The sequence below is a fragment of the Mustela lutreola genome, chromosome 5 (genome assembly GCF_030435805.1).
Source record: "Mustela lutreola isolate mMusLut2 chromosome 5, mMusLut2.pri, whole genome shotgun sequence".
Taxonomy (NCBI): domain Eukaryota; kingdom Metazoa; phylum Chordata; class Mammalia; order Carnivora; family Mustelidae; genus Mustela; species Mustela lutreola.
Window position 1 is genome coordinate 93,697,712 of NC_081294.1, and position 23,372 is coordinate 93,721,083.

General features: G+C 41.6%; 1 protein-coding gene across 3 annotated transcripts in view; it reads left to right on the top strand.

Moving 5' to 3' along the window:
- RGS7BP (regulator of G protein signaling 7 binding protein) overlaps window positions 1-23,372 on the top strand; it is a 95,854-nt gene that overhangs the window by 61,471 nt on the left and 11,011 nt on the right. For 2 of the 3 annotated variants that reach the window (XM_059175088.1, XM_059175089.1), the window contains exons 4-5: window positions 15,474-15,621; window positions 21,619-21,689. In XM_059175088.1, the coding sequence (XP_059031071.1) occupies window positions 15,474-15,621; window positions 21,619-21,689 (219 nt within the window). Of the gene's footprint in view, window positions 1-15,473; window positions 15,622-21,618; window positions 21,694-23,372 lie in introns of those variants that run through there. The other variant, XM_059175090.1, reaches the window with a different exon arrangement.

Here is a 23,372-nt window from a genome sequence, read left to right on the forward strand (position 1 = left end):
TCAGAAAACTGAATACTCATATACACTGATGGTCATTCAAATAAGTTGTCCCTGGTCCAGTGTCTTCTCTTTTCCTGTCTGCTCTCAATCTCTGTCTCTGTCTCTCTTTCTCTCAATCTCTGTCTCTGTCTCTCTTTCTCTCTCTCTTTCACATACACACACACACACACACACACATTCTCACATAAACTCACATATACAGATTATATACAGAGTACATTTTCACTCTTTTTAATTATGGTTGAACAGAACATAATGGTTTTTTCCCGAGGTCTGCATTGGCTCTTACATATTTTATTTCACGGCCACGAGGCCACAGGAATCGTCCTCGTTGATGACATGTCCGCAACACCCAGTGTCCTCCAGCTCCACTATCGCTCTAACTCCTCAGAGTGCCACTTGGTCTCCTGCTGTCCACTCCTACTCTGTCTTCTCACGATTGGCTTTTGAAAGACGAACCCTTCTCTGCTAGCTCTCTGGTCAGAAGGAAAAGGTAGGGGCCCCTGGGTGGCTCATTCCGTTGAACTTCCGAGTTGATTTCAGCTCAGGTCATGATCTCAGGGTGGTGTGATCAAGCCCCTCAAGGAGCCTCACTCAAGTGCAGAGGCTGCTTGTCCCCTCTCTGCCCCCCTCTGTTCCTCCTCCCCCTTATCCTTGCTCATGCACTCTCTCTATATAATAAAATTAAATTAAATTAAATTTAAAAAAGGAGTCCCTCATGCCAGTTTATTCCTTACTGTATTTGGTCTTGAGCACACAAGTAAAAAACACATCCCCTCTTGACTGATCAGCTCATTTGGTCTTCACTTCCTGCTGCCTTCACTGTCAGTCTCTGATCTGCTTCTTTCCCTGCCTCTTCTTTTAAAAATAAGTCCCCCTGGAAAAAGAAAAAAAAAAAAAAAAAAAGTCCCCCAGCTCTCTGCTCTAGCACCCGGCCTTCTATGTCCGACTCTAAAAAGAATCTGCCTGATAATGTCGTTGATTGCTCCCACATGTAGGATTAAGGCTGTGCTTGGACATCTATTTTATTCTTCTAAAATCAGCATTACTTAAAGTGCAAATCCTTAGCAAATCTGCTTCAAAATTACCCAGGATGCTGAATAAACACGCAGGCTTATGGACCCTGCCCAGGACCTACCGAATCAGAATCTCCAGGGGCTTTCCAGGTGATTGTGAAACACAGTGAGGAATGAGAGCTGTTGCTCTACCTGCGAAAGGAAAGGAAATCAAATCACCCCACCATGTGACTAAAAATGAAAACTTCCAATTCCTTGACTTGCCATTCCCTAGTCACCTAAGTATATGCTTTCAACTTTGTTCTCTGCTTTCTTCTTTATCACCCAAGGTGATTAAAAGCAAACACCAAAGTAGTAGGCATCTCTGATGCACAGAGCTGTGGGTGAGGACTGGTGCTTTCTCCGCCAGCCCTTGACATGACCTTGACATCAAGCTGTGGTTCCCAAAGTTCAGCCTCTCCACTGGCAGCACCAGCTTCCCTTGTTAGAATGCAAATTCTTGGGCCCCACCCTAGGCCTACTGAATCGGAAACCCCTCAATTTACTTTTTTGCTCCTTGACAAAAATTAAAAGAACAATTCATGGAGACGTTTCTTTAACGGAATACATTTGTAACCTTCTCGACTCACCATCTATAATCAGCAAACCATACTTCTTTACTCTTTTCGAGTATGTATATACCATCTACCCCTGGTCAGCCTCCTGTGTTTCCAGAAAACCCCTCCAAGAGCTGTCTTACGGATGGTTGCCTCTCTATGAGTACCCATAGAGGTAAGGCAGCAATGAGGAGAAGGACATTTTCTTATCAGTGAGACATCTTCACACTAGATATAAAGACAATAGTCTTACTTAAAATCTAAAAACAACACCAAAAATGGAAATAAGTCATTAAAAGTAGACCCCCCCCCCAAATGTCATTAAACCAGACAAAATAAGGCACTAAAAAACATGCATGAAAATACACACTGGACAAATACCCTGAAAATTTCTGGAATGCCAAATAAAATACCAGCTCTTGGGAAGGATGGTTCCATTAAAGAAATCATTTTTAATTTTCCTGGCCCCATTTTTTTATTACACTTCTCTATTTCTTTACTTTCCTCATTAATTTCCTTATTACACCTAAGAGATTAACCCTCTAATTGTTTTCAAGTCCTGGCTTGTTTATACTGTTCACTAGTTTATATTCCCACCATCAGGATGGCATAGAAAATGTCAGCTGATGTCACTAGTTTTTGCTTTTTCTATCTTTGGTGTCATTGGAAAGTGGAGAGTAACCTGTGTCCAGAAGCCTTCAGCTAATACACAATAAGTTTATGATATCTGCTGCTAGCAATCTGGAAGGCCTTGGCTGAAAAGAATAGAAACACTTGATTCCAGTGACCATGGACTGCCAGAAATAACTGGAAGAAATATGTCCAGGGAGCCTGGCTGGCTCAGTCAGTAAAGCATGCGAGTCTAAATCTCAGGATTGTAAGCCCGAGCCCCACTTTGGATGTAGAGATTACTTAAAAATAAAGTCTTTTAAAAAAAAAAAAAAGGAGGGGCACCTGGGTAGCTCAGAGCGCTAAGCCTCTGCCTTCGGCTCAGGTCATGGTCTCAGGGTCCTGGGAGCAAGCCCCGCATCAGGCTTTCTGCTCAGCAGGGAGCCTGCTTCGCCTTCTCTCTGCCTGCCTCTCTGCCTACTTGTGATCTCTGTCTGTCAAACAGAAAAAAAGAAAAAGGAGTAAATATATTCATAGACCACAGCACAAGTCAAGAGATGTAACATGCATCTTGTCCTATAAACATAGTACCGCACGTAACAGTAGACACTGGGGAATGAGCAAAGTCTAAGCCTTTTGACTGCATGAGAACAAGAAATGGGGAAGGGATGAGGAGGAAGGCTCTACCAGAGTAACTTACTAAGAAATGGACTTAGGATGTGTGATTATGGAAAAATATGTAAAGCCTTAATTTTTTTTTATTTAAGGTTTTATTTATTCCTTTCAGAGACAGAGAGCACAAGTGGGGAGGTGAGGCAAAGGGAGTGGGAGAAGCAGACTCACTGCTGAGCAGAGAGCCTGATGCAGGGCTCCACCCCAGGACCCCAGGATCATGACCTGAATCGAAGGCAGACGCTTCACTGACGGAGCCACCCCGGCACTCCACAAAGCTTTTTTTTTTTAACATTTTTTTTTTTTTAAGATTTTATTTATCTATTTGACAGAGAGAAATCACAAGTAGATGGAGAGGCAGGCAGAGAGAAAGAGAGGGAAGCAGACTCCCTGCTGAGCAGAGAGCCCGATGCGGGACTCGATCCTAGGACCCTGAGATCATGACCTGAGCCGAAGGCAGCAGCTTAACCCACTGAGCCACCCAGGCGCCCCATCCACAAAGCTTTTAAATGAGCAATGGAGTGGAACCTGAAGTGTGGGTGATTTCCAACCTCAGGAACGGTGGTAGAGGTGGCAGGGGGAAGCACGGATCAAGAAACCAGCCCCTTCCACCAGATATACACACGTCTGTCTCCCAAGACTTAAGATGCCAGATAATGTAATCTTTTTCCAAACATAGTGGTATCTCTGGTGTGGCCTGTCTAGATCTCACTAAGTCCCTTCTTTCAGGAAGTCAGTAGTCCTCCGAGTCTCAGTAACAGTGACTCCCACTGTAGTCTGTGACACTCGAAATCACTTTCTGCTTAGAATTTCCTTCTGTTATGCTTTCCCTAATGAATGATTAAAAAAAAAAAAAAAAAAAAAAGAAGCATTTGGCTGACTCTTAGGTTAGCTAATTTCTTCTTGCTCTGTGTGAGTGTCACCAGCTGGCCACCCCCTTCTCCTTCACTATTGTGTTTCCACCAGGGAGAGGGAAGGACTTGTAATCCGATCATCCAGTCTGGCCAATCTTTGTTGTTGTTGAGATTCGATACTGAAGCCAAAGTGTTTCACAGTTATGTGGACTTTTAATTTATTTTCATTCTCCTCCCCTCATGGCTAGCACCAAAGTCCCGCACGTACTGTGTATCACATTTAGTTTCACCCCTGGGTAGGCATGAGCTTACCCTTTGGAGAAAAAGGGCACACGCAGTTACTGCAAGCGCAAAGAGTATGGTTTCTTTCTGGGAAAAATAAGGCTCAGATCATTTTGAAGCTCCTTCAGTGAGCTTGAATTTAGTACCGATGATTGTTTTCCTCTCCCAATTAAGCCAATTAGGAGTATCCTGAGTCCTTAACAGTATCTTCAGTGGAACTTCATGCTCTTTCCATGCACCATGCTTCCGCATTTTCGCTGTCTCATTAAGTCTCATTGGTACAGTCTACTTGGAAATCGTTTTTGTAATTTACAAGATCACGCTACTGCCAAAAAGAAGGAGAAGGAGGAGGAGGTAGAGGTGGAGGAGGAGAAAGAGAAGAAAAACAGCAATAGAATGCTTTTCTTTTTTTCATGGCCAAGAAAATTAAAGGCAATTACAGTAATGGGAGGTAAAAATCCAGATTTAATAAAGGCACTGGGTTGTACCACGTAGCGTGTGGTTCTGAAGAATTGTTTGTTTCGAGAAGATGACAGATGGGAATAATTTTAGTCATTTTGTAGTTTCATATTCTAACATTTAAAGTTGTGGATTGGACCACTGCTTGACAGAGTGTAATTTCTATGTTTATAGTGCAAAACAGTTGCTCTCCCTTCTTCACACTTAGTTAGGTAGGCAATCTTTTCCCATAAGTGAGCCCATGTATCGCATTGACCATCAGCGCCTGCCGCCTGCCTCCTGAGGAAATGAGATTGCAGGTCTCATTCACTCTGTTGGCAGAAAGTAGAGCCACATTTCTAAAGGAACTCAGTGATCCTGCTATTCTGACCATGGCTTTCCTCTCTCTCACATTCTTCCCCCATTCGATCCATTTTGGCAACATGGCCATTCTCAAAGGAATACATACAATAGAACACTCCTGTGCCCCACCCCCCACGCATGAACTTGAGCTTTCCATCTGTGTTTTTGTCTCACCTTGCTCTGTCAGTGGCCCTCTTTGACTCCACTCCACCTCTCAGCCCCAGCTTACAGCAAAATTGCCTCCAGGTCCTTGGAGGCTATAATGTAATCACCAAGGGAAAGGACAGCGGAATGTTAAAAGTTGAAAAATCTTAATTCAAAATCTAGTGGAAGCTGAGAGCTCAAGATACTATAATGAAAAATTAACGAACTGCTATCCAGCAAAATACAGGATGCACTCAAGACAAAGAAGAGAATATGAGCAGTAAAGACTCCGAAGTATTCAAGTCTCCTATTAAGAAATGTAAAGGTAGGGGCGCCTGGGTGGCTCAGTGGGTTGAGAGCCTCTGCCTGCGGCTGGGGTCATGGTCTCAGGGTCCAGGGATCAAGTCCCACATTGGGCTCTCTGCTTCCCCCTTTCTCTGCCTGCCTCTCTGCCTACTTGTGATCTCTCTCCCTCTCTCTTTGCCAAATAAATAAATAAAATCTTAAAAAAAAAAAAAAGAAATGTAAAGGAAATGACCCACACAAGTAACGGAAACAAGCAACATAAAAACAGAAATAGAATACTGCCACAAACAAAATCTGCCATAAATGAAGACTTTATTTTCCAAAGTAATGAGGCAATTGATACTAAAATAGTGCAGCAGGTTAGAAGAAATGAAGCAGAATGAATCTTAAAGCAGACTATGATTCAAATTCTGAGTGAAAACATACATTCATTCTTTGAACAAAAATTTAATGAGACTCTGTCGTATCTAAAGCTCTGTTATAGGTGCTAAGGGACTTTTACAACCAAGGCTGAAGAGATCTCTATTATTGCGGAGTATATAATCTAGTGCAGAGAAACAGTTTAAAAAAAGGGGGGGGGGGAGAAAGGAAGGAAGGAAGGAAGAAAAAGAAAGAGAAAAGAAAAAAATTTAAATGTTCTAAAAATCCCCAATACTAGTAAGTGCAGTGTCAGTAATGTCGCAATTAAAACAGAATGTGTGATATCATACAAAGTGACTAGGGAGCTAGCCTAGAAGGGATGGTCAGGAGTACAGAGGACTATGGGGGAAGGAGAAGAGTCCTGTATCTCTTCTGAATTGAAAAATGTTTACTTTCCGGTGTATGGGTAAGAATGGGGCTCTGTTGATGAGAACATTTTTATTTTCCACTATGAGTCTTATGGCACTGTGCATATCTTCCTAGCACAGTGTAGAAAAGCCTTTGAAACTACTTTTTAGTACAGGTGAACAACTAACTGAATTAGTGTAACTTTTTTCTATGCAAATTACATGCTTTTTAGAAACATGGGTGTAAAGGTGGATTACCTCACAAATAGCCTCCATTTCCTCCATGTTTTTTCACAGTGCACCTCCCAGTTCTAGAAATCCTTGAAAGTGAGAAGAACTATCTAGATAAGGTTCCATACATGCTTCTCATGTAGACCGTGTTCATCTCGCTCACAGTCGGGATGAAACCCGTGTGAAAGCTTTCCCTGAGCATAGCAGATAATGTGTCAGGAGTACAAAGAACATGGGAAATTTGCCCCCATCATCAAGGAAATGATAGTGCAGTAGTATAATATTAGCTCAGAGAAGATTGTTTTGTTTTGTTTTGATTCCTGGGGAAATGTATGCAATTGGATAATATTGACATTGCTAGACACCAGAGGTCAAACTCAGGGCCTCCAAAGAGACCCTGTCGAGAGCAGCGCTTCCCAGTGTCACTGGTGGACTGCAGATGGGCAGGAGAGCAAGAAGGAATGGAAGGGAGAAAGGGAAAAGGAACCGAGAAAAATACAGAGGGAGAAGGAAAAGGGTGGAAGAAATAAGAAATCAAGAGAATGAAAGTCAAAGTCAAGTATGATAAAGAACCCCCTACATCTGTAAATAAAGGACCCCAGCCCCATCTGCCAGCGCCAGTGCTGAGGACTTCTGACATGGAGGGAGCTCAGTGGAACTCTTGAGGCTGCCCCACAATCAGATGTGTTTTTTATTTCTCCCAAACAACTGACCATTTCTCACGAATATAAGAATAACCAGCTTTCCAAACTGGTATGTGCTTCATGGGTGGTTTCCCTTAACTTTTCCTCAAACATGCCTATTATATTATCCATAAACAAGCTAAAAATACATGGAAATCCCAAAGGAGTTAAAGGCAAAAAGCCCTGAAAGGCCCTGAGGAAAGTGGCCAACTTTTTGATGTCCTAGTTCTTAACAGTGATAAAGCCAGCTTAGTATGATTTCAAGGTACTCTACAGACTCTCTCCCCTACCCCTGTCCCCTCCTTGAGCAAATATCTGTTCACTGAGGCCTGAAATTGATTTTTCAGGGGCCAGGGTTTTTCACTGCATAATCAGAAATGATTTTAAATGCATATTTACTCTCTTGGGAAAAGTAAAACATTGACTTGAAGTTACCATTTGTAAGCTGGTTGGTCCCTTTCCTGAGAGCAGGGCAGAGAGCCCACCTGATGTCAGAGAACAGATACCCACTCTGAGGACACCTGGTCAAAGCCGGGAAGTGAGGGGTAAAGAACTCCAGGTGGCCACTGGCCAGGGTTGAGGAGCGCTCTTCTGCTGCCTCGTTGATGCTGTTCAGAAGAACATGCATGCATTGACCTTAATGTTTCCAGCCTCCTCTTTCACTAGCAACCCCCACCTCACCTGCCCCCCATACCTTGCCATGCCACTCTCCAGGCATCATGAACTACTTATAGGTACCTGAATTTGCACCTTCTTTTCAGTTGCTCCTTTTACCTGGGACATACTACCCATTTCACATTCATCCCTTTCATCTGGCCTAGTTTCTGGGTCAGAACAGAGATGGACTTCCTATAGGAAGCTTTCGTTGGCCCTGCAACCCTGGGCTGATACAGCCCCAACATGGCCCCCAAGCATTTCCATGGCACAACCTTTAGCACCTTTTACACTGAGGGGTAGTTGTGTGGTTTCTTGTCTATTGTCCTCTCTAGATTTGACGTCCTTGAGTGTGTTCACCTCTATATCGCCAGAATTTAGCATAGTGCTAAATTAGCAGGCTGAAGTTTCAATTAATAACTACTGAATGAAAGAATGGACTGTTTTTATTTTGCATCTGTCATCAAAAGAGGAATGTAATTGGTGGAAAAGCTTGTCCAGAGACGTGAGACTGAACTCATACCTGTATTTCCCCTTATAGTACCAAAAAAAAATCATTGAAATAACAGAAGAAGATATAATGAAAAAAAAAATCCATCTTAGTTCTTAGATTTGTCAGGGTAGAGTCACTACGGCAGGAAACAACAGCAAATCTTGGCAGAAGAGAACAATACAAGTTCATTATTTATCCACATCATAGTCCAATGCCAGAGCTGGGGTGGGTGAGCAGTGTTGCTCTTTCCATTATACACATCCACTGAAAGGTCGGGAAGAGAAAAGAAAGCAAGGGGAGTCACATGGGAGGATTTTCAGGATCCAGTTTGGAAGAGGCCTACATCACTCCTACTGACGATCCACGGGCCATAGTTCGGTCCCGTGGCCCCTCCTAATTGTAAGAGGAAAAGAAAACAGAGATCCGCAAACACAGCACAGTCTTCTATGCCCCTGAGAAACAAGGTAGGATGCTCTCTACAAACCAGAAATTTTGGAGAATTTCGCAAAGCTAACAAAGCTCTTGGGAACGGATTGGTGGATATAAACGAACAGGAGAAACCATAGCTGATAAGACACTCAAAGAGAAACAAAAGAAATTCAGGCAGAAGAAAAGGACTGCAAAAATAAAATCAATTCCAGAAATACTTTGAAGCTGGAATCAACAAATGCAAATCACAGGAAGGATTTCTGGAACTGCTGTCAGGGAAATCAAGGTTTGAAATTGCATTCAAAACAAGCTGGCTTTAAAAAAAAAAAAAAAAAAAGGCTGGGCTTCCCCACAGTGACCAACAGAGACCATCACTGCTCGCCCCAGGAGGACATCTGGTGTATCTGGTGTGATTGTCCAGAAGGGGCACCAAAGCAGAGCCGAGTGTGAAATAACTCTGTGCCTCCATAAAGACAGCTGTAGAAGAAGAAGAAGAAAGTGAGCACATTACTCACGTTTTTCCCAGGCTAAACTGCTTAGTATATCTCGCAGTAGTAAGTTTTAAACAGAAAACTCTGAATAGACAGGGGGCCCAAAAAATAGGCAGGTGCCCAGGTAACTTACACTGGAGATGAGAAACACCCAGAAGACAAGCCTGAAACACACGTTTTGCAGCCATACATCCTGTTCCTTCTCCACAATAACAGGAAGGAGCTCCCTATAATCAGAGTGACCGGCAAACAGAGATCCTCACAGATAAACCTGGATACACATCTCGGGATGACAAATTTAAAAATCATAAAGTGGGAACAGATGAAGAATTTAATATATATGTAGTCGATATTCTCAGAGATTTATGAGTCTACCATATCCATAGAACAATAATAGTCTATAACGAAAAGGAAGCAGCCAGATTTGTTGGGGATAAAAATATTATCAATCAAATAAAAACTAAATAGACAGGTTAATTGGTGTTGGGAGACAACTCTCCAGTCTCTTGCATTTCTGTACATCTTATACAGTGAGGCACTGATTGCCCTTTGTTTCATACTATCTTTTCAAGGATATTTACTTAGTAAATGCCTTGGAAAATAGACATAGTGTTTCTCCCCATGGCAGGCCATACTGACTATTCAAGAATAATGAAAATGTTTCCCTCTGGGGCAAAAAGCAGACATGCTTTTAAAGGCAGGATCCCTAAGCTCAGGGTTCCTCTCCTGTCACATAGCCTTGTGTTCCACAGGTAGTGATCTGGCCCTTTCTGTGTCTCCCTGTGGGAATTAGGACTCAAGAAACCAACACAAATGCTTATAGTCTGGCCACTGCTGTTCTGTAAGTAACAATCTGTTTTTGTATCTGACTTAGACGTCTCAAGTCCTCTTCCAGGATCCATGAAACTGTGGCAGGCTAACTTACAGATAGAGTAAAACCTCAGACCCTTCGCAGTTCTTAACAATTATTATAATGAATATACTGAGACCCTAAAATAGTGAACTATAAGATCAAGTCAAGGTATTCTCCCAGAATTCAGCCCCCAAAATAAATGTGGAGTGTGGGTGATAGTTAAGAAACATATCAGGGGTGCCTGGGTGGCTCAGTGGATTAAGCCGCTGCCTTCGGCTCAGGTCATGATCTCAGGGTCCTGGGATCCAGCCCTGCATCGGGCTCTCTGCTCGGCAGGGAGCCTGTTTCCCCCTCTGCCTACTTGTGATCTCTCTCTCTCTCTGTCAAATAAATAAATAAATAAAATCTTTAAAAAAAGAAAGAAAGAAAGAAAGAAAGATATCAGATGGGGGATACCTGGATGGCTCAGTCACTGGGTGACTGTCGACAGCTAGGATAATGATCCTAGGGTCCTGGGATGAGTCCCACATTGGGCTCCTTGCTCGGCAGGGACCCTGCTTCTCCCTCTGCCTGCCACTCCCCCTGCTTTTGCTCTCCATCTCTTTCTCTCTCTCTCTAGCAAATAAACAAATAATAAAATCTTTAAAGAAAAAAATAGAAAGAAAGAAAGACAAGAAACATATAGGATGGTTCCAGAGACTCCAGTAAGAAAGAGGAATTCTGAAAGAATGGAGAGAATAGAGAAGGAGATAATCAAGAAAAACAGAAAAACTACTTAAACTGAAAATGCTGTAACTTCTCAATGAATCACTCCATAGAGTACTTAGTAATCACTAAGGGAATAGGGTACATCTATAATGGTGGGTCCCTTTTTCCCACTGGAATGAAAGCTTTGGGCAGAAACCAAGCAATCAATAATACTTAACAACAGCGGGACAAAGTGACTCATGAGCTTTCAGATGCACTGCTCTAAGAAGGATACAGTATCACTTCTGTCATATACTTGCCAAAAAATGTTTACTCTGAACCCAGACATGCAGAAACAAGAAGACAAATCCAAACTGAAAGGCTCTCTATAAAACAACCAGCCTGAACTCTTCATTCAAAAATATTAATGACATGAGAGACAAAAAGACTAGGGTGCTCTTCTACACAACAGGAGAAGAAAGAAAAACAACGACCAAATAGAAGGCACAGTCCTTAACTGGAGCCTTTGATTAAGAAAAAGCTAGAAAAAACATTATTGAAACAACTGGGGAAATGCAAATCTAGTCCACTAATTAATTAATAGTATTGTATCAAATTGTATTGGATATTTAATCCAAGTTAAATTTTTTCTTGGTGCAATTATTGTTTTGAGCTTATGGACGAAAACATACTTGTTCTTTAGGAGATGCATGCTGAAGTATTTAGAATAAAGTGTTATTAATGTCTGCAACTTACTCTTAAATGGGTCATAAAAATGATATTTATTTATAGTTTTAAATATAGAAATTACATATAATCCATATAATCTATATATATGAGACCTATATACATATCGTACATATAGAGAAATTAAATTATTAAATTAAATTCAAAAGAAATAAAATACAGCTAAATGTTAACAGTTGGTGAGACCAGAATATCTAGGTGTCCGTTGTGTTATTGCAAGGTTGCAGGTGGTTTGCGAATTTCCAGAACAAAAAAGGGGAAGGTTGCAATTGCCAATCAAATGCCAACAAAGATGAACAGAAAAAGAAGCTACACTTACACAAATTTAGGAACTGTCTCATAAATCAAAAAATTTAAAGATAATACCCTACAAATTTTTCAGAGAGCCATAAACAGGCTCCATACAAATCACTGTGGAAATGGACAAGAGATAAGGTATGATAAGATAAGCTTTGAGAGAAATTTACTTTTAAGATAGATTTCTACATCCAGCCAATTAAACTTTAAGTGTGAGCACAAAGAGAGAGAGGGGAAGAGAGAGATAGAAGAAAAAAGTATTTTCAGTTACTTAAAGAGTAAAAATTTTACATTCCAGATAGGCTCTGAAACCATCAGTCAAGGATATGCTGCAACAAAATGAAAACTGAATCCAAGAAAGCTAAAGATGTGGAACCCAGGAGATGGTATACAAAGAAATCAGGAGCCATGAATACACAGCATTTGAGATATGAAAGAGTTACAAGAAAAAAGCATATTCAAATTTATGTACTATTAAAAAGGTATCGGGGTGCCTGGGTGGCTCAGTGGGTTGAGCATCTGCCTTTGGCTCAGGTCACACTCCCTGGGGCCTGGGATAGAGCCCTGCATTGGGCTTCCTACTCGGTGGGGAGCCTGCATCTCCTTCTCCCTCTGCCACTCCCCCTGCTTGTGCAGGCACTCGCTCTCGCTCTTAAATAAATAAACTATTAAAAAATAAATAAATATAATAAAAATGTATTTAATTTGTTAACCAATACATAAGCAAGATAATTTCTAAAAGAGATAAGTACCATGAAGGCAATAAACAGACTCCATACTGGGAAGCGATGCCCTCCAGAAAGTCAGTGCTCTGAGTACATGACAGCAGTTATTACTTACAAGCAGAGTGAACGTGACCCCACAAATACTATGGAATTGAAAACCCCTTAAATTCATACTGATCCCTTCTATCTTTTCAAGATGTTTCAGCCAGAGAAGATACCATATGATCAAAATTCTGCAGAGATTGTGTGAGCTGCTAGAAAGCACTAAACTGCAAGTCCAACATCCAAGGTTTTTATTTTTGTTCATCTACATTAGCAGAGTTAGAACTAGTTCCTGAAAAAGGAGGAGAAAGAGGAGATGACTTGGCATTACAAGCTCACAGGTGTGTCACGGGTGTGTTTCAGGAATATATGAACCGTTATTTTACTTTGAAAAGGTTACAGAATGATCTTTGTCTTATAGAAGTAGTAGAAGCATTACGGGCAGTAAGTGTAAACACACTGCTTGTGGAAAGGATTCTATTTGTGCCTTTTTAATGTAAAAATGTATCATCTCTGTGTGTATGTGTGTGTGTATGTGTGTATATATATATGAATGAGATAAAGAGAGGGCTCCGAGAAAGAGCACCACACTACCTTGTGTCCTCTCCTGTCCTCATTTGAATGAAAGCTTTGACCACAGGACAGGGGCTATGGTGGCCCCAAGCCAAGCAAAGCGGATACGCGGAGGACTGGGTCTGTGTGTGTGTCTTCTTCCTCTCCCTTTGCTGCCCAAACCATGCTGTGTTCCCCAAGGCATTTCTGCTCCACAGAAGGACCACAGCAGCCATGTGTGCTTTCAGATGGCCCAATCCTTCAGAACTTTAGGGACACCCCCTCCCCTGCTTTTGCTTCTCTCTCAGATTGCAGCCACCCCTGCAGAACTGCTTCCTAAGGCCAACCCTGCCCGGCAGGGGGTGGCAGATGGACTGAATTTGTCGCACTCTCCCAGGAAGCGCAATGCAATTGCTTTTAAGAGGTCAGTGGCCTCCAACTGTGAAATGATAATATGCTAAATTGCGTGCTTAATTAAATTTCACCCCAACAGCATACCATAAAATTGGAAAAGCCGTTCCATCACTCAGGATCAATGAGCATAAAGTACACACAAAAGGATCAAAAGTTCTCATCAGCAAACTTGTGTTTGAGCTTTGGCTGAATATTCCAAGGTCCATTTCAACTATAGGTTGATGAATGGTGAACAGTTAATTACCACTTAATGGCTTGTCTCTGTTTCCTGGTGTTGCTGCCATATAGGTTAGAATTGTCAGGAATGAGGTTTGTTTTTTTTTTTTTAAGATTTTATTTATTTATTTGACAGAGAGAGATCACAAGCAGGCAAAGGGGCAGGCAGAGAGAGAGGGGGGAAGCAGGTTCCCTGCTGAGCAGAGAGCCTGACACGGGGCTCCACGCCATGTGGGACTTGATCCCAGGACCCTGAGACCATGACCTGAGCCGAAGGCAGAGGCTTAAACCACTGAGCCACCCAGGCGCCCTGGGATGAGATTTTCTGCTAGTCTCCTTCAGCCAGGAATCCAAGGGAAAATCTTCCTATTACATTTTACCATTCTGTTCACAAGTGTGTTTGTTTTATTGTTTTGTTTATATTGGGTTTTTTTTTTTTTTTTTTTAAGATTTTATTTATTTGAGGGAGGAGAGAGAGCCTAAGTGGCTGGGAGAAGCAGAGGGAGAAGGGAGCAGCTCATTCTCCACTGGGCAGGGAGCTCGACGCAGGTCTCTATCCCAGGACTCTGAAGTCCTGACCTCAGCCCAGGCAGACAGCTTGACCAGCTGAGCCACCCAGGCACCCCTATGTTGTTTTTTTTTAACCATGCAAAACACACATCAGGAATAGGTAAACAGCTGAGCGGTAACCTGGTGTAGCTGCTATCTCATGGATATTCAATGATATGGACTATAACAAATTCTTAACAACTTGTCTCCAGCTGCAGCTATACACTACGAATAACACAGCATAAAAGGGTAAAAGAAACAATCCAGCACCAATCCCAGTACCTGATACTTGGCTAACACTCGGGAAGTATTTGTAAGTGAATAAATGAATGAAAGAGTGAATGAACAACTGACAAAATTCAGTTCTCTGACTTCATGATCAGTCATTCCCATGATTTCAGGACACAACCCTGCAGAAGACAAAGTTCATGGCTGAATCAAAGATGTTAACAGAGGCTATTTGGGCCATAGACTATAACTCCCATTTGACATCATATGAATTTATTACTGAACCAATTTGGAGATTTGTCTCTAGAAAGTACTGATTTTTTCACTTGAGATTAGGCATGCTACATACAGTCCTAGTGGATTGGCCGTGCATTGCCATGGACGGCTACCCAGTAACTCCATGGCACTTTAGTTGATGGCACATTATGGTCAATACCCTCACAGAAGCATAAACTAGAAGCAGTTGGAAAGACAAGGAAATGGAAGTCAAGTCCATAATCTTTCCTGTTTCCCACATACTAAAATAGTACTACTTTCTACATACTGGGTCCCAAAATGTATATTTGATTAAGAGATATGAATCCAAGACAGCCAAGGTCAGAATCAGAGAAAAGGGCCAGAGCTCCCATTCTTCCTGAGGGCTATCATCTGTTCCTGGCCATCTTAGTTGCCCTTGAATCCAAGAACCAAAAATCAATTTGATTTCACAGGCTGAAACCCCCCCTCCCAAGGTGACCTGATCTACCTCACTAAGAATGGATTATAGAGGCCCCATATTCCATCAAAGACTGAACCCTTATTTTGCCTTGATCTTGTTGCACTGACCTCAAACTATCTTCTGCAGAATATTGTGAAACATGCTATACACACACACACGCACACACACACACACACATACACACACACACACAAGTACATGTATTTATATAGCTAGAGATAGATTTATCTATATTCATGTTATTCAGAAACTGAATTAGTATTATATTTGGAATTCAGAAAGTTATTAGGGTTAATGGAGCCTATAACTCAAAGCAGATGACTCTTGCAATGGTGTCTTGGCTACAGAATCTGAATTTATGATTTCTTTTCCTTTTCTTTTTACCAACATCCTCCCCTCCAACTGCCCCTGACATAGGAAAGGAGCCTGGCGGGGGAACCAAGAGTTTGGATTGCAAAATTGAGGAGAGCACAGAAACACCTGCTCTAGAGGACTCCTCATCATCCCCTGTAGATATTCAGCAACATTCCTGGCAGGTTTCCACAGACATCGAGAACACTGAAAGGTAAGTGGGAAGTTACCTTAAATAGACTGCCAGTATTCTTCCAGCAAATACTCTTAGGGGCTATAAAAGTTGAGATTTTTCTCTTTCAGATTCAGCTTTTGTCTTTCAGATTCAGATTTCAGAAATCTCAGAATATTGAGGTAAAAGAAGGTAAGGAGTCCAAACCCTGCAGCAGAATGCTAACAGGATTTCCAGGAGTCACAGGCTCCCAGGCCTCTTTTTATACCACTGTACCACACTGTGTCTCCATGGAAATGAAAACAGTGTGCTTCCTTGGGAAGGGAGAAAGTTGAATCTATATACCATCACATCTCACCCACTGGGTAGGGACCAAAATTTCCATTTGTTTAAAGGAGAAGAATCCAAAATCATGCAAAGATGTCACCAGTAGACTCTTGCATTTCAGATGTATGGAATGGCCTGCTGAGCTGTCAGTCAGGGGCTAAGCATTCTGTCCAGTTGACAGCTTTTCACAGAGCTCCCTTCTCTTGCTTTCCCAGAATATAGCTGAATGCCTCCTTAGTGGTCAAAGCCAGTTAATGCATTTGTCTTAACAAACAATAGCTCACTGATAGGGAGTTTCCTTCTAGAGAAGAAGAGATTCTACAGTGATTCAATTTCACTTGGGAAAAGGAAGGAATAATAATATAACAATACGTGCCACGGCTCATCTAGATGCAAAAAATGCCATTCTGGGAGGCAGGAGGATGAGGCCCCTGTTTACTGGCCTTCACAGTGATATCATGTCCTTTGCTACTAATGTCCCTAGAGCTGACACAAAGCAGTTGAATGAATACTGGGCAATTCCACTGAGTGCTTTGTGTGGAGCTGAATCACTGACAAGATAATGAACATTTTATTTTTTTATTTTTAGAAATGTAACACACAATGGCATTTACAGCCATTGTGGTTCTACTTTCATATTGTAATATAATTCTAAAGCTAATTACTGAATTTCTGTGTTTATAGAAAATTGAAACATGTGGTAATTATGTGCTATTAATAAAACTTGGATTTTGTATAAGCTTGGAAATCTAACAATTCAAACAATAAAGCTGTTTGGCATGGTCTGATACAGCTATAGACAAATGGTGAGGGCATGATTTATCTTAATTTATGAAGAAGAAAATGCTTTGCTCTATTCCCAGGAAGAACTATCTGCCAGAGTGCCATGATTTAGGGCATAATCCATCAGCAAAGACATTTGCCCTTTCAGACACCTTGCACAGCAGCTGTATCTAAGCTTTTTGACCTTGTAAGAAGGTAAAAAAAAAAAATAAAAATAAGAGAGGGCGCAGTTGGGTTCAAGATGGTGACATAAGAAGATGGAACTCACTCCTTCCCATGGATCCAACAAATATACAACAATAATCTCCTCACAAAAAGACCAACAAATTGGATGAACAGAGCCTCCACAACAAAGGAGAAAAAGGACAGCACTGAGATGGGTAGGAGAGGCAAAGACCCTACCTTGCCAAAAAAGACTCCACCATAAGTGTTGTGTTCCACAATGAGGCAGGGTCTCAAAATACAGAATTTTTTCCTAAGAAGTGAGGGGTCTGTGCTCCACAGCAGGCTTCTAACCCTTAGATCCTGCGTGATAAAGGAAGAAGCAAAACTGTCACTATCGGCAGATGACATGATACCATACAGAGAAAATTCAAAAGATTCCAAAAAAACTGTTAGAACTAATAAATGAATTCAGTTAAGTGGCAGGATACAAAATCAACACACAGGAGTCTATGGCATTTGTATATACTAATCACAAATTATCAGAAAGAGAAATTAAGAAAATAATTCCATTTAAATTGTGTCGAAAACCTAAGCATAAATTTAACCAAGATGAAATACCTACACACTGAAAACTGTAAGACACTGATGAAAGAAAATGAAGATACCAATAAATGGAAAAAATATTCCATGATCACGGATTGCAAGAACAGAGTTAAAATGTCCATACTATCCAAAGCAATCTACAGATTCAGTTCGATCCTTATCAGCATTCCAGTGAATTGTTTGTTTTTACATAACCAGAACAAATAATTCTAAAATTTGCATGGTACCACAAAAGATCTGCAGTAGCCAAATCACTGCTGAGAAAGAAGAACAAAGGTGAAGGTATCACAGTCCCTGGTTTCAAACTATGCTATAAAACACAGTAATCAAAATAGTATCATATTAGCCTAAATATCATATCAGAGATGAAAAATGGAGAACCCAGAATTAAGCCCACACATATATGGGCAATTACTTTATGATAAAAGAGCCAAGAACATACAGTGGATAAAAGGCATTCTCTTCAACAAATGAAGCTTAAAAGGGGCCCCTAGGTGGTTCAGTCCTTTAAGCATCTGCTTTCAACTCTGGTCATGATCTGGGGGACCTGGGATTAAGCCCCACATAGGGCTTCGCTGCTCAGCAGGGAGTCTGCTTCTCCCTCTGCTCCTCCTCATGCTCACTTTCTCACTCGTTCATCTCATAAATAAATAAATAGATTTTTTTTTATATGGAGCTGGAAAAACTATATATATATTTTTTAATGGAGCTGGAAAAACTAGACAGCTGCGTGCAATAGAATAAAGTTTGACCACTATCTTACACCATGCACAAAAATTAACTCAAAATGGATTAAAAACCTGAACGTAAGACTGAAACCGTAAAATTCCTAGAAGAAAACATAGGCAGTAAGCTCCTCAACATGAGACTCAGTGGTAATTTTTGTGGATCTGATTCCAAAGGCAAGGGAAACAGAAGCAAAAATAAACACATGGAATTACATCAAATTGAAAATCTTTTGCACAGTGACAGAAATGGTCATCAAAACAAAAAGATGATCTACTGAATGGGAGATTTTTGTAAATCATATGTCCAATAAAAGGATTAGGATCCAAAATACATAAAGAACTCATACAACAAAGTAAAAGAAACAATCCAATTTAAAAATGATCAGACAGGGGCGCCTGGGTGGCTCAGTGGTTAAGCCGCTGCCTTCAGCTCGGGTCATGATCCCAGGGTCCTGGAATCGAGCCCCGAATCGGGCTCTCTGCTCAGCAGGGAGCCTGCTTCCTCCTCTCTCTCTTTGCCTGCCTCTCTGCCTACTTAGGATCTCTGTCTGTCAAATAAATAAATAAAATCTTTAAAAAATAAAAATAAATAAAAATAAAAATGATCAGACAATCTGAATAGACATTTCTTCAAAGAAGACATCCAGATGGCCAACAGACACATAGGATGTTCAACATCACTAATCATCAGGAAAATGCAAATCAAAACCACAATGAGGTATCACCTCCCACCAGTGAGAAGTGCTAGTACCAGAAAGACAAGAAATAACAAATGTTGGTGAGGATGTGGAAAGAAGGGATCTCTCATACCCAATTGATGAGAATGCAGCCACCATGGAAAATAGTACGGATATTTCTTTAAAAAAAAAGAGAGAGAGAGAGAGAGAGAGAGAGAATAGGATTACCCTAGGATCCAGCTATCCCTCTTCTAGGTATTTATCCAAAGAAAACAAAAATGCTGACTCAAAAAGATATATCGCCCCTCTGTTCATTGCTGCATTATTTACAATAACCAAGAAATTGAAACAACCTAAATGTTCATCAGTGGATGAATGGAAAAAGAAGAGGTGTGTGTGTGTGTGTGTACTATAATAGAATACTACTCAGCTTGCTATTGGCAACAATGTGGATAGACGGTGAAGGTATTATGCTAAGTGAAATAAGACACACAGGGAAAAACAAATACCGTATGATTCCACTCATCTGTGGAATCTACAAAGGAAAACAAAACAAAAACAAACTCATAGATACAAGAGAACAGGTAGATGATTACAGAGCAGAAGGGTGGGGGATGGAAGTGGTTGAAATGGTTGAAGGGGGTCATTTATATAACCAGACTTGTAGTGGTGATCACTGTAAGACACACAGATGGCAACTTACAATGTTGTACACCTGAAAGTTAAATAATGTTATATACCAATTTTGCCTCAATTTAAAAAAAGAAGAAGAAGAAGAGTGTAGCCGAGTTTCGAAGTTCAGCCTTAAAGTCCAGATTCAGGTCAAAGGAAATGGGAAGGACTAAGAAAAATAGGCACAAGAGACCTGGTCTGGGAAGGCACCTTCCTAAATTCTCCCTCTCTCTTCCCTAAGAGATCAGTGTGTCTCAACCTGGGCTTGTACATTAAAATCACTAGGACGGCTTTTTAAAAACATTGATTCCTGAGCCCCATGCCCAGAAACCAGCTGTATCAGGTTCTCATGGGGTGGGATCTCGGCATATGGTGATTCTGTGTAGCCGCCTGAGAAGTGGTGCTTTCTGGGGAGACCTTGCCTCTGTCTCACATACAGCGTTCCTTACCCGTTTGCACTATGTGCCCGCCCACTTCCCAGCCCATCCATCCTTGAACATTTGATAGGAAATCAGAATGTGCCCCTTGCACTTTCTGGATGTATGGGCCCTGACTTTCTTTTCCTCCCTCCCCCGCTTGCACCTTCTGTCTCTAAAAACACCCTTTGGGACTTATCAGCATCAACGCCCCAATGACATATACTTAAGGAAAATAATTCTGATTTTTTCTTTTTTTATGTAGGTTTATTTCTACAGCTGAGCCACAAGGCTGCTTTTTTTTCTCTCTTTCTAATCAGCTATTGCTGAGAAAGAGATCCTTTTTACATGTTAGTCAATACTCAAGGAAAGACCCTATGGGGTCTCTGGCCTCCCCCAGGACAACTGGTCCTTAAACTATACTCAAAAGAACAGTTGTGTGTGGAGAAATACACTGAGGCAGGGGCGCTGGCTGGCTCAGATGGTAGAGAGTATTCAACTCTTCATCTCAGGGTTGTGAGTTCAAGCCCCACACTGGGTGTGGAGCCTACTTAAAGAAAGAAAGAAACTGAGGGATTTCAAACCTAAAGTTAAATGGCGATTCTTTTTTCTTCATACAGCAAAAGGAAAATAAGTTAATAGAATTTCCTCAACTTTTGGACTATCCTCCCCCCAAAACTTTCTTAAATTCTTAATACTCACTGCTATTGTTTGCCTATTCTAGAGTTAACTAAAAGATGTATCTGACTTTTGCTCTTGTAAATGAAATCTGCCACTCCATCCTGTGATTTCAAGAGCACTAACTCCAGGGGATGACCACCAGAACATGTGGAGAACTACTGCCCCAAGGATTTGAGAAGTCCAGCTGATCCCTGTCCCAAACTAGAAGCCCTCGGCATGGCTTCCTGCTCCACAGTTGGGGGATTTTATGATCACATATATTCTAAGATGAGAGAGTGGAGATGTTGTAGGGATGCAGCGGCTTACCGACATGGGAGGGGCTAGAAGAAGGTCCGTCTGTCCATCTGTCCCAGGTGCCCTCTCTCCTTTCTTTTCCCTCTCCATGCACCCCCTCCCCACACCCGCCATCATGAAGAGCTCTTCTCTGAAGGTTTTAGAATTCATCAGTTTCCCCTTATTCCAAGTCACTTTAATCAGTGCTGAGCCTTGTGAATCCTTAACACCTGTGTTATACCGACTTTCAATCGCAGTAATGAGGCAATAGCGAGTGAACCAATATAAAACCACGACAGCCATCAGACCTTAAAGCCTGAGAGCAACATCACCCAGCCTCCGCTTTGCCCAGAGCACCCTTGTTATCCTACTTGCATGTCCTTGACCTCCCTCTTAGAAATTCGCAACACCAGCCTCATTATCAGACTCTTCTCTGACCTCAGCCAGGTCCAACCCAAGGCAGAGATGAGGGCTCCTTCGGCAGAATGCCCTGTGGAAATGTTTGCCAGAGTAGTTCCCATTCCTTCCAGAGCCAGCAATCTCCGATTTTTTTCTTATAAAAGCAAAATAAATTCAATATTTGCCTACTGGAAACTAGAGCTAGTACAATTAAGCGCAGACTCTCGTCACTCAATTGTCTCACAGAACAGACTGTTTGGGATTGCATTTCAAAAACTTACAGCTGATTTTTTTTTCTTTTTGTCACTTTTACAGAGACATGCGAGAAATGAAAAACCTTTTAAGCAAACTCAGGGAAACTATGCCTTTACCATTGAAAAATCAAGGTAAGTCTTGTCATTTCTCTTTGAGGCAAAGGATGTTTGTAACATGATAACCTTGGGACTTGTTTCTCGAGAAATTACAAATTTGTTTTACACAAACAATAGAAGGCACTGAGTGTACATTCCTCACTCTTTAAAATGATACAATAATGAAAATGGAGCCTCTCAGGAGAACACAGTCATGCTCCAAGGAGAGCCAAGATACACTCTGACCCTCAGAGGCCTCTTCTACTGGCCCTATCAGTCAAGAGCATATATTCATTGACAAGCCCTGGAAAGCACTATCCCAGGTATAGCAAATATAAAACAACTGAAGACTTGGCCCTTGCCTTTAAGAAGCTGGACATTAGGGGCGCCTGGGTAGCTCAGTGGTTTAAGCCTCTGCCTTTGGCTCAGGTCATGATCTCAGGGTCCTAGGATCGAGCCCCACATCGGGCTCTCTACTCAGTGGGGAGCCTGCTTCCCCCTCTCTCTCTGCCTGCCTCTCTGCCTACTTGTGATCTCTCTCTATCAAATAAATAAATAAATAATCTTTAAAAAAAAAAAAAAAAAGAAGCTGGACATTAAGGAGGGCACACGTGGTAATGAGCACTGGGTACTATTTATAAGACTGAGGAATCACTGACCGCCCCCCCCACCTCTGAAACCAGTAACACCTAGTTAACTGAATTTAAATTACAAAAAACAAAAAAAAGTTTACAGCCTAGAGGAGGACACTTAAAGAAATTTCGAAAGGGTGGCTCAGTCCATTAAGCAACCCACTCTTGGTTTGGGTTCAGGTCATGATTTCAGGGTCATCAGTTGTGGAGCCCTGCCTCAGGCTCTGCACTCAGGATGAAGTCAGCTTGAAATTATCTCTCCCTCTGCCCCTCATCCTCCCTCCAGTGCACTCTTTTTCTCTCTCAAATAAATAAAATCTTTTAATAAATAAATAAATGAAAAAAGAAATTTCCAAAGAAACTCCTCTGCCATCTAGATGTTTAGTTATCTAAAAGAAGTAATAGTAATTAACAAATTGAGACCTTACAGTGCGCCACTGGATTCTGCACCTAATCCCAATGTGTGGGAGAGTTTTCCCACAGCACCAAGCAATTCGTGGACACCAGCATGGTGTACTGCAATTCATCTGAATTCTGAGATGACCTGGTGGACAGCACCAGATCCCCTAAGTTAAGGGCTACAAGACCGCCCTCCTCCACCACTTGAGATGTACAGGTTGGAAGTTCCAAGGACCCCCTGCATGAGTCTATTTAATTTGCTAGAGCAGCTCATAGAACTCAGAGAAGCATTTTACTTACTAGATCAGCAGTTACCACAACAGGGTATAACTCAGGAACAGCCAAATGTCAGACCCAAGCATAGGGTTTGGGGAAGGACAAGCAGATTCCATCCCTTCCCCAGCGTGCGCTGCTTGGTACATCACCTGTTCACCTACCCAGAGGCTCTCCCAACCTGTCCTTTGTTGGTTTTTATGGAGGCTTCATTACATAGGTGCGATTGATTAAATCACTGGCCATTGGAAATGGAATTCAATCTTCAGTTCCTCTCCTGTCCCAGGAGATTGGGGGGTGGGACTGAAAGTTCCAACCCTCTAATCACACTTTTGGTTCTCCTAGCAACCAGCCCCCATCCTTCCGTGGTTTTTGTGAAAGTAATCTCATTAACATAACAAAAGACGCCTCTTTT